Genomic DNA, 17,038 nt, shown 5'->3' on the forward strand with positions numbered 1-17,038 from the left:
TGCAATTGATGTCTAATGAAAGAATTTGTTTTCCTTGATGTATAGTAAGCAAGGTGTGCTCACCTGATGAAATGCGTAGGATTCAGGACGGAACTTTCTGAAATTGTGAGATGAATTATTATAAATATCCGCACCAACCAGATTTTAACACTTAAAATTCATATTTTGGTTCTCGTCTGATGTTCGAGGGGATGTTCATGAATTGATGAGGGGGTGATGCGTGTTTGCTTTTTTAATGTAACATTAGCATTGTTAGCAGTTTTTTATTCAGTTCCCGAATTTTTGTCAGTTTATGATTTCGAAACGCACAGTTGTTTGTCAATACGCACGCTTACAACTATCATGTTTTTTCAACACATATTCAAGTGCAAGCCTTACAATTGGTTTTTATAGAAAGCAAAAATGACGGGAGATATTCATCATTTTCTACGCCGGTATCAAAAGATCTATCGTCTGAATATCAAATAGCAGATACACGACGCGACACTATACGCTAGTGACCAACTCGGCTGCCCAATTCCCCTAACCCGCCTGAAAAGGACAAGAGCGAGAGCGGTTACTTCAAATTATCTCATTGCCACCATGTGGTTTAATTAATCGTTCAAGAATTCTATAGAGACGGTGAGACATTTTATTGTCCCCTCAACAATGTAGGATTCTTATTGTTTGATCAACTCTATGAATAATGTCACCGGCGGCGTGATAATAGACACATGTGTATTGATTTAGTTTCCCTGTCTGTTAGTACAATTATTTACCTGGCGTTGTCGCTGTGTGATGCAGTAAACATGGTAAAGACAATCTGCACCAAAATCATCGTGTAGGCATATAATTGGCCCTTATTTTTGAAACTTTGCGATACAAGTATGAATCATTATCACATACCAGGTGGTTACATAATTCCACGTCGAAGGCATCGCCATATAGCTTCATAAGCATATCTCGCATACTTCCGTAGGCTAGGATCTTATACGCTAAGCCGGATTTCTTTTAATTTTAAACATAACATGTTCATTCAATCCATCAACCAGCTTCTATTAATACTCAATCGAATTAGAGGAATAGACAAAAATACCAGAAGAAATGTAGGAAGCTGCATCTTATTTTCAGTGTTTTAAAACGTAAAGTTGAATGTTTTATGAAGCAAGTAGGAACATGACGTCATTGTTTTCTTATTATAGTGTTGGGAATCGAAGTCATATTTGAATGAGAATCTGTGGATTTAACATTTTTATAGAACAAAACCCGTGCGTGCTTTACATTATCCTTGCCGTTTCTAGAATGTATTCGGGTCCGCAATCTCAAAACTGGTTTATCAGACAAACCACACAAATTAATGTTATCATAGAGGCGTAGATTATACTTATATTTTATTCCTTCAGTAATTTCCACAATTATTATCCTCATTAATAATAGATGATATTTAAAACTTAGTATAGCGCATTACATCACTAAAACGACTTTAAGGCGCTTTACCAGAATAAAAACCGTTACAATGGAATTATGGAAAACCTTCTAAATACATCAGTCTTAACATTTACATGTCATGTAAAACAAATGTACTCTGTAACTCTCTCTTGTAGAAATATTTTCCTAATAATTTTCCAAACATCATAACTAAACATTTATACATCTCAGCAAACACAAAATCTTTTTCAGTAAAACGTTACAACGCGTTTTGGTTATGATCAAAATGATTTAAATGTCGGGTTATATAGAGGTCATGAAAACGTTTTATATGAAAAAAAACCCACTATAACCATGATAACAACATTTCAAAAATGTTATCGAAATGTTATTGTAAAATATTTTGACAAATATTTTCGCAAAACATTTTGTCAACTAGGATTTTTATATAGAGTGTTCAAAAATATTTTTATGTTATTAAAACGTTATAATATAATGTTATATTATACACTTTATATAACCCGACGTATTAACTTTGTTTTCTTTATTATTTTGCAATATAAATGTGTAACTTTGCACGTCTATAATGTTTGCTACTGTTAGGGTTATTGTCCCCTGCACATTAAGCACCTCACCCACAGGTGGATTTTGGCGTATTTATCCAAAATGTCATTAAATATCATTATAGTTGCTACACATTTAACATTAGATAAAAGGTGATCCCGTAACTGAGTGGATAATTTAACAGACATGTTAGCAAACGACTTACAGCATTAAAGAGCTCATTTATTTCAGATTTGAGCGTAATATTATACACCACTGCATGTACCTGAAACAAGAAGTTGCATTTCCCTGGTATCAAATTCAGAATAACGGAGCAAAAATCACTGTATTCCACCTCTTATCGGGAAGTTACTCCGTGTGCATGAAATTCATTATGTATTTTTGGGGTATTCTACGGGATATTGTGATTCCCTTGCAACCGAGTGTTCGAAATTATGCTTTTTATCAAATTAACATGTAAATATGCGTTCCATTTGCAATGGGCTATTCCAGAAAATAGATGCACACCCCCTATAGAGGAGTTCGGATATCCGGACTTTTTGTCCAGTCGTGACTGTTGGAAATCCAGACTTTTAAAGTGCCCAAAGGCAAAAAAATCCGGCAGAAAAATAGTTCAAAATCAGAAATCCTCAATTTGAGAACTAATTTTCAACATTTCCGTGATTTTTCCTTCATTTGATTGGATTTCCAAGCTTTTTCCAGTAATATTGGCAACTGGAATTCCAGTCGTTTTCAGAAAGCAGATTTGGAAATCCGGACATTTCTTTGATTGAAAATTTACTCCTCTATAGGGGGTGTGCACCTATTTTCTGGAATAGCCCAATTGATGTCTAATGAAAGAATTTGTTTCCCTTGATGTATAGTAAGCAAGGTGTGCTCACCTGATGAAATCGGGCCTTGAAATAAGATAAAATTTCCAAGGGTCCTCCGGACCCTTGCCTTTGAAATTGCAAGGGTCCACACCAATTTTGAAGGGTCTGACCCCGGACCCTTACCTTTGAAATTTGAAAACCCGGGTTGAAAACTTGATGGGAAACTAAAATGAAAGGTTACTAAGGGTGCTGGGTGTATTATGTCATGTATGTGAACCAGATTTTCCAGTGGAAGAACAAAACTAGGATTTTCTGCTTTTTGCCGGGTTCAATTTTTACGGGTCACGCGGACCCGTACTGTAGGAAATTTGCGGGTCCGTGCCTACTTTTACGGGTATTTGACGCAAGGAGGCGCCTTATTTCAAACGCTGGATGAAATGCGTAGGATTCAGGACGGAACTTTCTGAAATTGTGGGACGAATTATGTAAATATCCGTACAACCCAGATTTAGGCACTTAAAATTAATATTTTGGTTCTCGTGCGATGTTCGAAGGATTTTCATGAATTGATGAAGAAGAGATGCGTGTTTGCTTTCTTCAATGTAAAATAACCATTGTTAGCAGTTTTTTTTAAATCTTTTCCAACTGTTCTCGAGGAAATGAGGAAGCCTTTTTTCTTTTCTATTTTCAAACGTGAGATTCTGAGGGAAAACCCCGCCCCTAAAGTACTCCAAAAAGTCTCGAAAGTGATCCGTGTTCTCTAATTAACTTATTTATCTGTATACAGTTTTCAGCATCCCATTATTCTTTTTGCTTGATATCTTACATTGTTCCACAATCAAATCCAACTAAGTTATGAAAATTGTCCAAACATCTTTGTCATAGGTCTAAATGAATTTCCGCAGTTCTTTTCAACCATTGAAGAAAGTCGTGTTTTGGAGTTGGATACGGTCCATATCCAAATAGCCTTATATCTAGGTTGTATCTGACTAACAGTTTCTCAACATATTCCCAAGGTACTTCAGAATAGTACGATAAAAGCGTATCTGTAGTAGAACTGTTCGTAGGGCTACTCCCTTGAAGAGAAGGGAACTCCACAATATTTTCCAGATTGAGCATTTTTAAAATATATTTGGCATCAGCTGAAAGAGTTTCATATTTTCCAATGAAATCATATTGTATCTCACATGGAAGACACTGAGCGTACATCTCCATCCAGTGATGATTAAAGGCTCTTGCTTCAGTCATATTAGTCAAATATTGTACGAATTCTGTGAATGTTAAATCATAATGTTCTAATGTGTAATTCACATCTCTATACCTCAAATCATCTAGTCGGTATTTGCTGATTATATAACTCCCTAGATAAGTTTGCCATTTATCACGCAAGATAAAAGTCGAATCCGGCGCCAATTTGTTTCGAAAAGCTGACAAAACGCGGGAAAGTGGATGGCGGGCAAACATGAATTTGGTGTAGTTTGCGAGAATGTGCGCAACCAATTTTGGCGGGTACATAGACAGATGACGCATCTGTGTTTTGGACACAGCACTGTTAATCACCTGTTGCGAGAATTTGTCGGTAGAATTGGCCAATCCAGTCAGAACGGCCCACACACGTTTCCAACTAGTACTAGCAATCTTTGGAATGGCGCAATACGCTATTTGATGGTGGTCATCAACAATGATTTCATAAGGCGGTTTTTCAAGTACTTTTTGCTTTGGTGTGTAGCTATAATAAGTTTTGCAGGCATCTTCGATATCTTGTTGCCGTTGTCTTTGGATTTCTGCTTGGGTGTGCACTAATTTGTCCGTTCGTAATGTATGTTGCCGCTGAAAAATAAAAAATAAATGAATAATAATTAATAATGCGATGAAATTCATTACATCGATACTATATATACTGTGCAAATTTACACATAGTGTCGTACGCCGGTAGGCATAGGTACGTCACTTTCGAGTGCCCCCGGCCCTATCCAGCAAATCTGGAACAAAAGAGGTTGAGATTTTCTTGCATTAAATACCAAAGCCCGTCTTATCACGCCACACGATGAGAGTGATCTTAAATAATAGACTTGTCCCCCTTCTCATGACAAAAATCCTACTTACGCCAGTGGTGCCAAAAAACCTAACATTTGGGGACATTGATTAAACAGTTTCGGAATTTCAAAACAAAAAACGGAACAATCAATTGTCAAGTTTAAATATTTACCAATTCTAGTATAGCAATCTTAACATTGATTTTAAGAATAATATGTATTTAAAATTTACAATTATAGCGAAGAACTGCAACTCTTCAGAAACTTTGGCAGTTTTTGCCTTACTTAATGTTAGCTCAATTTTGTTCTTTTAAGAAAGCGTGTTGTTCCATCTCTGGGTAAACACTTGGAGCTAAAACCACCTTGCCCTTCACTCCACAGATTAATACCAACATTTTTTTTATAATAGCTCTCCTAATCCATGTAATCCGAGACTGTTACATTTTGAATAGAATAGTTCCTTCCAAATAATTATCAAGCTTGTTGAGATCTACATTGATTGGTCAGGCTACGTAGCCGCTTACACAAACGGCAAGACAGTGAGACCACAGTGAGATTAAGCCAACTATATATAGCCTACGCTAAAATAAATTTCTTCAAAACCATGATTTTAGGTCAATATTAGTTCATTAATTGTTACTCTACGTGATTATTTGAGACACATGCAGAGAAACGACCGGGCAAATATACCGTAAAATTCCGTCTACAAGCATATATATGCCTCTAAACGAGGTTTTTTTGACACAAGAGACAAGAGGCAGACACTCTCAACAAAAACGTTATTTGGAGTTTGAACAATTATATTACTGATAAAGGCGGCTGTACAAACATGTATATTTGTAAGACCAATCTATTGCAATGTTTTTGAGAAGGGTATTGGCCTTTCATATCTTTCGTTAAAAAAAACCTCGTTTAGAGGCATGTATGCTTCTAGACGGAATTCTACGGTATTTAACTTTATCAAACATCGAGCATTCTTTAATTAACAACAAAACGCAGCTGACGACTGCATTGACAACATATTACTACAAAAAATCATATATACTTGCAGGTGCCCGGAAAATTCCTTTTTTTTTTCAGAGTCAGGATATTATTTTATGAGCATTAATTAAGCGCTCGAGAAAATACTCTCTTATTAGGTTGGTAACTACTACACTACGCAAAAAAAGTTTCTTTATGGTTAGGAAATTTACCCACTATTAAAATCTAGCGACTAATGTTGTACGTTTGCTAAATAATCGCATGCGGGTGATTGTCCTGCGCATTTTGACACCTCAATCACTACTCTACGACACTCCTAAGAAAAGATATGAATGTTTAAGTAACACGAGGTCGATAAATGAAAATTGCAAAAAGGCCTTCAAGTTTTCAGCATAAAAGAACACAAAAAACAACAAACATGCAGATAACATTTTTTGTTTAATTGCTGAGCACATTTCAGGCATCATACTGCCGCTTCCAACTTCACTTGAGATTAATCTCTTTCTTTACCAGTCTTTCAATACTTTGTGTGTCCACCGTTGGCTTCCCTTACAGCAGCCACGCGGCGTCTCATACTCCTAATGCAATGAGGCGTCCGAATGTTACCCCTTGCTCAACCCCGTTCCACTCGTTGATAACGATGCGACGCAATCCCACCAGAGTTGAATCTGCCTTTATCTTCTTGTTGACTCGTCTGTGCTGATCCCAAAGGTTCTCCAAGGGGTTAAGATCAGGGCTTCTGGAGGGTCACTCAAGTGTCTCAATTCCTTCTGCTTCCAGAAATGCAGCTGTAATCATGAACTGTTTTGAATCCCTTTTCCAAGTCCATTTCTCAAAACGTAAATGTATTAGTACCCACTCACCTTTGTCTTTGATCATTCATCTGCACGATAAGCAAAGGATTATCCAACATGCATCAATTAAAATGCTTTAAATTAAAATTGAAAAGGCGGGAATAATGAAACCCTCTTGGATCAGTGAATCAGCTCTAAAACCATTGAATAGGCTTCTTTGCAATTTTCATTTATGGACCTCGTGTTATTTAAACAGTCATATCTTTTCTCAGGAGTGTCGTAGGGTAGTGATTGAGGTGTCAAAATGCACAGGACAATCTCCCGCATGCGATTATTTAGCAAACGTACAAAATGGGTCGCTAGATTTTAATATAGTGGGTAAATTTCCTAACCATAAAGAAACTTTTTTTGCGTAGTTTATTTTAAACTGTTCCGATTTGGTAGTTCACAGCATCTTGCGAATGATAGTGAGCTTTAGCAAAAATTGCATTGATCATTTCATAGCGATCGTGTAGAAGAATTCAAATATCGCAGATATACTTTTGTAGATCCTGTGGTTCTTGAGTTATGTTATAAAGAGGGCTGAAACAACATCACTTTTGTAAAATGTACATAACTCATTAGCAACAATAAATCAAGCAAGTTTTCAAAGTATATGATTTGTAAAATGAACTTATGCAAAACATCAAGGTGTTATTTTTCAATAATATATTAATTTAGATAATGAAAATCGATCTTTTTGGCTGCCTCGACCAAAAATATTTAGTCAACCCTTAATGTGTAACATATGCATCAATTACTTATATTTATCGTCAAATCGGTGCAGAGTAGATTTATGTGTGAATATTGATAGTTTTGATTTTCATAGGATATTTACTGATATCCTATATTGCTTAACAAAATGTATGAGAAAAATATGACACGCGCGCGGCCTAAACAGGAAACAAACTTGTTTTCTTTTTTAGCCTTTATCGAGAAACCCTTTCCATACGGAGGTACACTCTAAAATGTTTGGATACCTGATAACACCTTCTTAAACACCTTTTGTGTAACAGTTCTTGAACATTATAATATGTTCCACTATTGTATACTGGTGTTCCAAATATGAACGGCAGTGTTCAAGGTGGTGTTCTAGGTTTGAAAATCCAGTGTTCAATAGTGGAACCAAAAAAAAAATAGAACACAACCTTGAACACTGCCGTTCATATTTGGAACACCAGTGTTCAATAGTGGAACATATTATGGTGTTCACGAACTGTTACAAAAAAGATGTTTAAAAAGGTTTTATCAGGCGTCCAAAAATTTTAGAGTGTAGATTTGCAGTGGCAAGTTTACGTTTTTCCAAGGATGGGCTCATTTCGTTTCGCATTTATTTTTATTTTTTAATTAGCAATATGAACACCGAGCAGTGCGATGCTGGTACATTTAACACGGATAATATTTCCATATATTTATATTAAAACCAAGGTTATAAAACCCGATCTATTTAAAATATGGCGTATAATAAGTCACTTTTTGACACATATATGGTATATAAATTATAAATGTAACATTTTCCATTATCGGGACTCACTGCAACAAAATCCTAGAGTTTCCCACATTTTTAAAGTGCATAAAATCAAATTTACTAATTTCAGCAAAATATATCAATATTATTTTACTATGCGCCGTCACGGCTGACGATGCGTCAAAATGAAAGTAAATTATTTTTGTTGTATAGATTTTTTCAAACAGTTTAAGATTTTGGAATGCTTTAGGAAAACTGTACACAGATATATAAGTTAATTAGAGAACAAGGATCACTTTCAAGTGGTAATCCAGGGTGTTATCCCTCAAAATCTTACATTTGAAAAAACAAAAAGCAAAAAAAAAAAAAACAGGGATTTTCCTGTTGGATAGACCGAAAACTGCTTACAATGCACATTATACATTGAAAAAAAAAGAAAACATACCCCTCTCTCCCCAATTCATGAAAATCCCTCAGACAAAACCCAAACATAAATTGTATGTGGCCTGGTTTGTACGGATATTTACATAATTTATTCCACAATTTCAGAAAGTTCCGTCCTGTATCCTACGCATTTCATCAGGTAAAAAATATTCTTTCATTTATACACATCAATTGCAAATAGAACGCATATTATCATGTTAATTTGATAAAAAGCATATTTTTGAACACTCGGTTGCGAGGAAATCGCAATATCCTGCAGAATATCCCCAAAATACATAATGACTTTCATGGGCACGGAGCAACTTCCCGGTAAAGAGGTAGAATACTGTGATTTTTGCTTCGTATTTCTGAATTTGATACCAGGGAAATGCAACTACTTGTTTCAGGTACATGCAGTGGTGTATAATATTACGCTCAAATCTGAAATAAATCTGCAATTTAGAGCTCTTTAATGCTGTAAGTCGTTTACCATCATGTCTGTTAAATTATCCACTCAGTTGCGGGATCACATTAAATCTAATGTTGAATGTATAGCAATACTTAATAATATTCATACAGGGTGTCCCAGAAAAAATTACCGAGCAAATAAAATTGAACGTAAGTCGAGAACTAGAGCGGTTCTCGGCTTTCGCGGTTCTCGGCATTCGCGGTTCTCGGTAGTGTGGGTTGGTCCGTATGTGACGTTTCTGTTCAGAACCTTGTGTGACCCTTCCCCCCCAAAAAAATCATCCGCCACCACTGGTTATAACAAGGGCCTTGTAAATGCAACTGGTGACTGAGACAGAGCCTCGAATGACGTTTGTGTTTTCAGTCTGATTTCAGTTCCCTAACAGGTAGGCCCTACAAAGTTTACGCATTATCATTAGGCCTACCAAGTATTGTATGTCCTATAATCTCTTATGTATGACATGGATCTTTACCATGATTGTGCAAGCCAAAAAATATCATTTCAATACCCCAAACATGCGTTAAAAAAAAAAGACCATGTTTTACACATGCAACCTCAAGTTTAGACATATAATTTAATTTTCCCTAAACCCTCATGCACGGGAAAAATCATGCCGCCACCATTGGTTATGACAAGGGCCTTTTAGGGTGCACACCAGTAAATAACCCCCACTGACTTTCTGTACAGACAGGGGCCGGGAAAACAACTCAGTTCTTCAAAACTTCCCTTTTCTGCACGCAGAAGGTCAGCTGACGACATCCATTGTAAAAATTAATATATGGATTTCAGGATTTTTTTCCAGAAATATTGTAAAAGTTCAACCTATAACCCATACAGCTAACGCCACCTCACAAACAGCTTGGTGTTTCTGAAATGTAACACATTTTGAAAGTCGTCATAAAAAGTCGGATCCTGCTAAATTTACACAGACAATCTAATTTACAGGCCTAAATGATGATTAAATATGAATCAGGGCCTAATAGTTGCCTTTTAAGCCTTTTCTAATGTATTACATTAAGTCATATTGCACATTTCCTCGTTTCAAATACTGTTTTTTCCCTTCCAGGGTGTAGCTAGACTTCTCCGTACTCCACTTGCCAATTGTGCTTCTGGCTATTGCATTTAAGCTTAAAACTCTGATTATTATTTGTGCACAATTGATAGATTTTCACATCTAATCTTTTCAGTCACCGTACGCCCTCTGTTTGTTAGCTTCCCAAGTGGACTACTGACTTTGGATTGCGGATAACTTTTTAACACGGGATTCTATGGAGAGTTAGGCCAATTTCTGGCCTAACTAAAATTGGTCATGATGTAATGCATCTTTAAATGAATCTGGCTTGTGATTGGTCCCCAGATATCGTTATTGATTGAACAAATTCATCATGATCGGTAGAGTAAACTAGTAAACCAGAGTTCGTAGTATCTGATCCAAGAAAATGCACTTACTGTGTACGTTTCAACAACCACTGTTGTCTTTGTCAACACTTGATGAGGAGTGACTGCAATCTACTGACAACCAACGCTAGAGGGATATGTAAAATCAGGCGGTTTTGGCGATTTTAGCCATTAAGCCCCCCCCACCGCATAAATCTGAAAGCCCTCTGAGCCCCCTCCTGGAGACGCTATTGCAAAATCAATGGAGAGAAACTATACTACCTTGTTTCTTAATAAAATGTAACGGGGTACATAGGCAACTATGAGAGCCAAAAAGGCCTCAAATTGAGCAAAGAAGGACATTAATTTTCACGTGCATTTCAACCAAGACGCTTCATTAGTGGTGTTCGCCCTTAATGTCATATTATCATGACCGTTTTATTTTGTTTTATGTTAAGGGCTGGGGTATGAACGTTTGGACAGTATTTATTGTGGGACATTAGAGCACATCAGACATATCGAATTGCATTCTGAATACTAAGAATGTCCTGATATCAAATTTTGATTTTTTGAAATTCGCAATGTAATACACATTTTATGACAAATCATTAAAAATTGATATTTTTGATATATAACAGTCCTCGAAGTAAATTTTATACATTTAATGATACATTCTTTAAGTATATGGTCGAATCCAACCAAAAGTGTCCACGGGCCAAAAATAAAAGTCCGAAATAAAAATGTCTCCACAATTTTTTTTTTTTGCCCATTGATTGATGACATATTGGCCTAAGTTATAGGAACCAAAAGTGCCATTACTAATCTTGAAAAATAAATCCAGGACGTGTGATAGTAAATGTGATATCAAAACCCAATGTTACCTACGAATACCACTAGGATGCTTTCACTATCGCAATACTAATCAACCTAAAACAAATGGAATATTCCCATTAACGCTTTTTTCGTGTAATGTAGACCACAGGGTGTCAGGAAAATGCTAGCTCAACCAGAAAATATTTGTTTATATTTTTATAACGCGATCAATATGATCTTAGTCAATTTATGCTAGTTTATTTTTGAAAATGAAGTTTAGGTCAGTTTCTGTATTTTATTTATCAAATGAGTATGAATCAATTTACACATTGTATAAGAACGAGTAGGATATATGTTTTCAAGAATATTAGAAATTATAAGCATATACCTAACGCTTTATACAATGAAAAGGTGAAAAAACCCGGGTATTCGTAGGTAACATGAGCGATTTAACAATATCTATATTGAGTTTAGAGGTTTAAAGTTTGCTATTATGGTAATGAATTAATAAAATGGTAGTTTTAGATCTCTTTCAGATGGTACGTCCAAATGAATAAATGCTATTACCTTAGATCAAAATTTTTTTGATGCTTTTAGCAAGATTTTGACCACTTCATTTTGATATACAAGTAGTTAATCAGCAATTTTACATAATAAATAATTGTTGAATGAATCCGTATATGGGTAATAATAGTGTCCTGGGGTACCGCTTAAAGTTTTTGACAATTAATTTCCATTGGTAGCGACACTTCATTACACATGTCATGTATTATGCTGTATTCGTAAGTAACATTTCAGTATTTGTAGGTAAGAATTAGACTTTTGGTGGATATCCCAATCAAAACTTCATTTTATAAAGCACTTTGAATGTATCATTTTCTTTATGTGCGTTTATTGATACTTTAGACCCTATCATGTATTAATAATGTCGGTTCACAGCGGTTGAAAGAGTATTGAAGTAAGAAACAAAGGCACTAAAGTGACTTTGATTTGCTTAATTGCACACAACTCGCTTAAAACCGTTATTGCAGACTTGTGAAGTCCATCTTATGGTCAGTTACATCTTGTGGCCTTTCGTTTGAGGGCAACTACAATTAGCTTTATACCAGGGTCCATCATTATGTTGTCTAGATCATGAGACAATGAGAACAGTCGTTTTTTCCATGGTATTCGTAGGTAACCTTAGCGAAAACGTCAAAAGTTACCTTCGAATAAATCAATTTGGACACAAATTACTCAGACACCAGAAGGTCGGTAAACATTTAAAATGAAGCACACATGACAGTTGACAAATCCAAGTATTTATCCCTTCTAATCTTCTTTGAATCTGATTTTTCTTTCAAATGAGCAGACCGTCGTCTATTTCAGTACATATTTTTCAATAATTAAGCCGTATTCAGTTTTGCATGGTGGGTATGTATGTGAATTCGCAACTTTCATTGACATATGATTTGATAGCAAACATACAGGCCTTCGTTATGTACCAATATGGGCATTGGCATGAATGGCGGTGTTTCACAATACTGTCATGATGTCAAATTGTATTCGTAGGTAACATTCGGTTACCGAAATTTACCTACGAATACTTGCTTTTATTGTTGACATCTCAGAAATATTTAAACGCAGGCTATTGAAACTTGGTAGAAATAAAGAGTGTATTACCCTGCACCTATTGCTTAAATATTGTTTACTATTCTCTCACTTTGTGGAAATGACACAGCTTTTAACATGTATTCGGAGGTAATGCATATTTTTTTACCAAACCTACCTTTGTGCCATTTAGAATTTCTGGCAGCTAAACACAATAATAAAGATGCCTGTATGCAATGCATTTCAGTATTGGACATATCAAAGCTTGTATCAATTGCGCATTTATTAGTGATTTCCATTTTTTAAAGATATATCGAGTGCTATGAAAAATTGTATTCGTAGGTAATGTAAAAAATACCACTCAAAAATGATCACAAAAATTCATAATTATGTACAAATATGTGAAAAATTGAACAGGCAATCTTTGAATACACGCCTTTCAGGAAATCAATTTAGATTCAATCCAATGACTTCTTTTCATAACTGATTTAGACGTTTTTAAAAATACTTTAAGAAATATTTTGAAAAAATGGGTAAAAATAGCATGTTTTGGGGTCTCTGTGTCTAAGTTTTTCACAGAAGGGGTCTTATTATATATGGCGCGAAGCGTATGATCAAGGCGAATAAACACAATACAAAAATGAATGCCAATTGATTAATACTTTTAAGTTATGGCCCTGAACATGCCGTGTACACTTTTCGTTGGATTCGACCATATGTAGCTGGGAGGAAAGGTCGACGATCAATTGAAAATGTTGACCTTTCGTATTGAAGATATGGATTTCCCCCCCCCCCAAAATAAATAGGTCTTTTTGGGAAATAAAATCCATATCTTCAATATGAAAGGTCAAATTTTCAATTGATCGTCGGCTTTTCCTCCCAGCTACATACACTTTAAGAATATGTCATTAGATTTATAAAATTTACTTCGAGGACTGTTATATATCAAAAATTTGAAAAATATCAAATTTTAATAATTTGTCATAAAATTTGCATTATATCGTGAATTTCAATAAATGAAAATTATTTGATATGAGAAAGACATTCTTCGTATTCAGAATGCAATTCGATATGTCTGATGTGCTCTCATTTCCCACAAAAATACTGTCGAAACGCTCAAAACGCTCATTCCAGATCCCTTAAGTATAATGTCATATTACATGTTTCACATTTGTACGATTTTAAATAATTCTTTATCATGTTTATAGGACATGCTCTGTTATATTTTTATATCCTCTTCTCATTCTTGAAAAGATAGATCATGCTTTTTATTTCACCCATTGGGTATTTCTTTATTAATTTGTGTTTATATGGCGATTTCAAGTGGGATAATAACTCCTGGATGACGTAAGCATAATGTTGATAGATTTAAATATCATTATAAATAGGCACTTAATAATAATGATATTGAAATAAATTGATAAATAGATAAATTAATAGATAAATAAATAAAAGATACATAAGCCTAGATAAATAATAAATAAATGATAAACTAGGAGTAAATTGCAAACATTAAATATCTTAGAGCAAATGAGCATTTAATACGTTTTTGCGACAAATATTTTGCCCTTCTTGTACGTTTTATCATTATTTTATCTTTTACTAATTTTTTTTGGGACATGCTCGCTGATTTATTTTTTATGTGTTCCTCTTATCATTTGTGAAGTATTTCTTTATTTTTGTTTTAGTACAAGTGATCACTGAGTATGTTTAACTGTGGAAATATCGGTAGATAAGGTGTTTTTTATTTCACCCTTGAGTATTATTTATAAGTGTATCAACATACATTTCACATGTCATGATTTTTCATTGTTTTATTTTAAAGCAATTCTTTATTGGGGTGCATGCTCTCATATATTAGGTGGTTTTTTTCATGTTCCTCTTGTCATTCTTGATAGATGGCTGTTTATTTATGTCGCGTGTTAAGTATTTTTTTAATTTTTGGTCGAAGTGTATAATTATCATCAGACACATGTCACATTTTTTATGTATGATTTTGCATTATTTAATTTCAAATTATATAATTTTTTAAACGTACTAACGTAGTTCTTTATTTTGTTTCTGTGAATATCATCCGAAAAGTAGGCCTCCTGCACATTATGATTTTGCCTTGCTTTATTTAACTCTTTACTGGGGTGCATGCTCTCTGCTGGTTTTTTTCATGTTCCTCTTATCATTATTGACAAGATAGCACCTGCTGTATGCTGTTTATTTATTTCGCCCTAAATTATTTCTTTACTTGTGTTTTTAGATTTTGAAGTTTATATCATGATAGCACACGCTATGTTTTTATACCAACCGCGTTTTCTTTTTGAAAACAGTTCTTGTTTCAAATCCTGGTCCGCAATGTCAACATTCAGTTCGTTCATAAAATATGGCTATTTATTTATGTCGCGTGTTAAGTAGTTCTTTATTTTTTGCTCGAAGTGTATAAATATCATCAGACACCTGTCACATTTTTATGTATGATTGTTCATTATCTAATCTTAAAATATATAATTCTTTAAACTTATTTCTTTTTTTTTCTGTTTCAGTGAATATCATCCGAAAAGTAGGCCTCTACACATTATGATTTTCCTTGTTGTATTTAAACTCTTTTTATTGAGGTACATGCTCCTCTTATCGTTATTGACAAGTCATCACATGCTGTACGCTGTTTATTTATTTCGCCCTCATTTTCTTTACTTTTGTTTTTAGATCTTTAGTTCTTTATTTTTGTTTCTGTGAATATCATCCGAAAAGTAGGCCTTCTGCACATTATGATTTTTCCTTGCTTTATTTAACTCTTTACTGGGGTGCATGCTCTCTGCTGGTTTTTTCATGTTCCTCTTATCATTATTGACAAGATAGCACCTGCTGTACGCTGTTTATTTATTTCGCCCTAAATTATTTCTTTACTTTTGTTTTTAGATTTTGAAGTTGATATCATGATATCACACGCTATGTTTTATACCAACCGCATTGTCTGGTTAAAGACAGTTCTTGTTTTAAATCCTGAATACAATGTCAACATTCAGTTCGTTCACCTCACAATGCGGTGCGATGTTATATAACTGTATATATTGCAGGGTTGCCAAACCCGCGATGTAATAGGCCTAGGTCAATAGGATGAGTTTTGAAGATTTTCCTCGCGACAATTTCCTGTCCTATAGACACCAATTGATGGTTAAGAAAAATATTGCATGACTTCTCAACATTGGCTTACGCGACTTCTGGTAGTTTTTTATCTCATAGAAACCAACGGTTGATAAAAAAATATTGGGCGACTTTTCAATGATTTGACCCGCGGTTTGCCCTCATTTGTTTGGCAACCGTGGTCTGTGTTAAGTGAATATATTTCGGTAAGAAAATAATTATCATAGACCATGTAGACAGAACGGACAATAGTCATAGGCGCTCTCCTCCATTTTGAGAAATATACTTTTACACACACACTACATTTATAATTAAAATGATCAGCCTTAAAGTTTTACCTTTTAGTGGGTTAAGCCAAACCTAAGTGGATGAAATATAAATCAACACTTCTGGCACTGATTGGTTTCCGTAGTTGTTATATGGAATACGAGCTGTCTGTAGCTACAAAATTGTCTGCAGATCGGCTTTTGCCGGGCCTCTCTTTTTCGGCGTTTTTCTCATTAAATTAGGGTCCCGTTCAAATAAAAAATAAACTGGTGTCTAGATGTAATCACAGTTAACACACCAGGAAAATTATAGAATATACAACAACCTAGTTACACCTGTAGACTGCGAACAAACATGCACATGGCCAGACCTGGCCGTAAAACAAAGTGTTCTCCCTACGGATACCCTTAAGGGTCACACAAATAGACATTAGAATCAAAAAATTTAAAATGTAGCGCATAGCTTATTTTGTTGTGCATCACATACGAAAATTTTATTTGATTCGGTTGACTGGTTGCGAAGAAATGAACGATTACATAAAGTGTGCATCAATTCAGTTCATTCCAAGTTTGATCAACAGACGCTTTTTTCATACTCGCTCACCGCTGCCTAAAGTGTGTGTATCTCATTAAATTTAGACCATATTATCTATTTTATAATCGGACTGCATGTGTTATGTCATTCATGCTTTCATTGAAGATGAATCCAACAGTTTGTCCGTAAAACGTTGATTTCTGCAATTGGAAGCTTTCCAACTTCAATTCTTCATGTTGTGCAAATATGTTATATTTTAACTTTCCAAACAACATTTGAGACAAGAATGACAATGATCAAGTGCTTACAGCTTTACGTGTGATTTTTGA

At 34.8% G+C, this 17,038-nt stretch overlaps 1 protein-coding gene across 2 annotated transcripts in view; it reads right to left on the bottom strand.

Moving 5' to 3' along the window:
* Positions 1–711: 711 nt before the first annotated feature.
* LOC140142088 (carbohydrate sulfotransferase 14-like) overlaps positions 712–17,038 on the bottom strand; it is a 35,609-nt gene continuing 19,282 nt past the window's right edge. For both annotated transcript variants that reach the window (XM_072164044.1, XM_072164043.1), the window contains exon 4: positions 712–4,613. In XM_072164044.1, coding sequence (XP_072020145.1) covers positions 3,663–4,613 — 951 coding nt within the window. In that variant the 3' untranslated portion in view covers positions 712–3,662. The remainder of the gene's footprint in view (positions 4,614–17,038) is intronic.

The sequence above is a fragment of the Amphiura filiformis genome, chromosome 20 (assembly GCF_039555335.1).
Source record: "Amphiura filiformis chromosome 20, Afil_fr2py, whole genome shotgun sequence".
NCBI lineage: Eukaryota > Metazoa > Echinodermata > Ophiuroidea > Amphilepidida > Amphiuridae > Amphiura > Amphiura filiformis.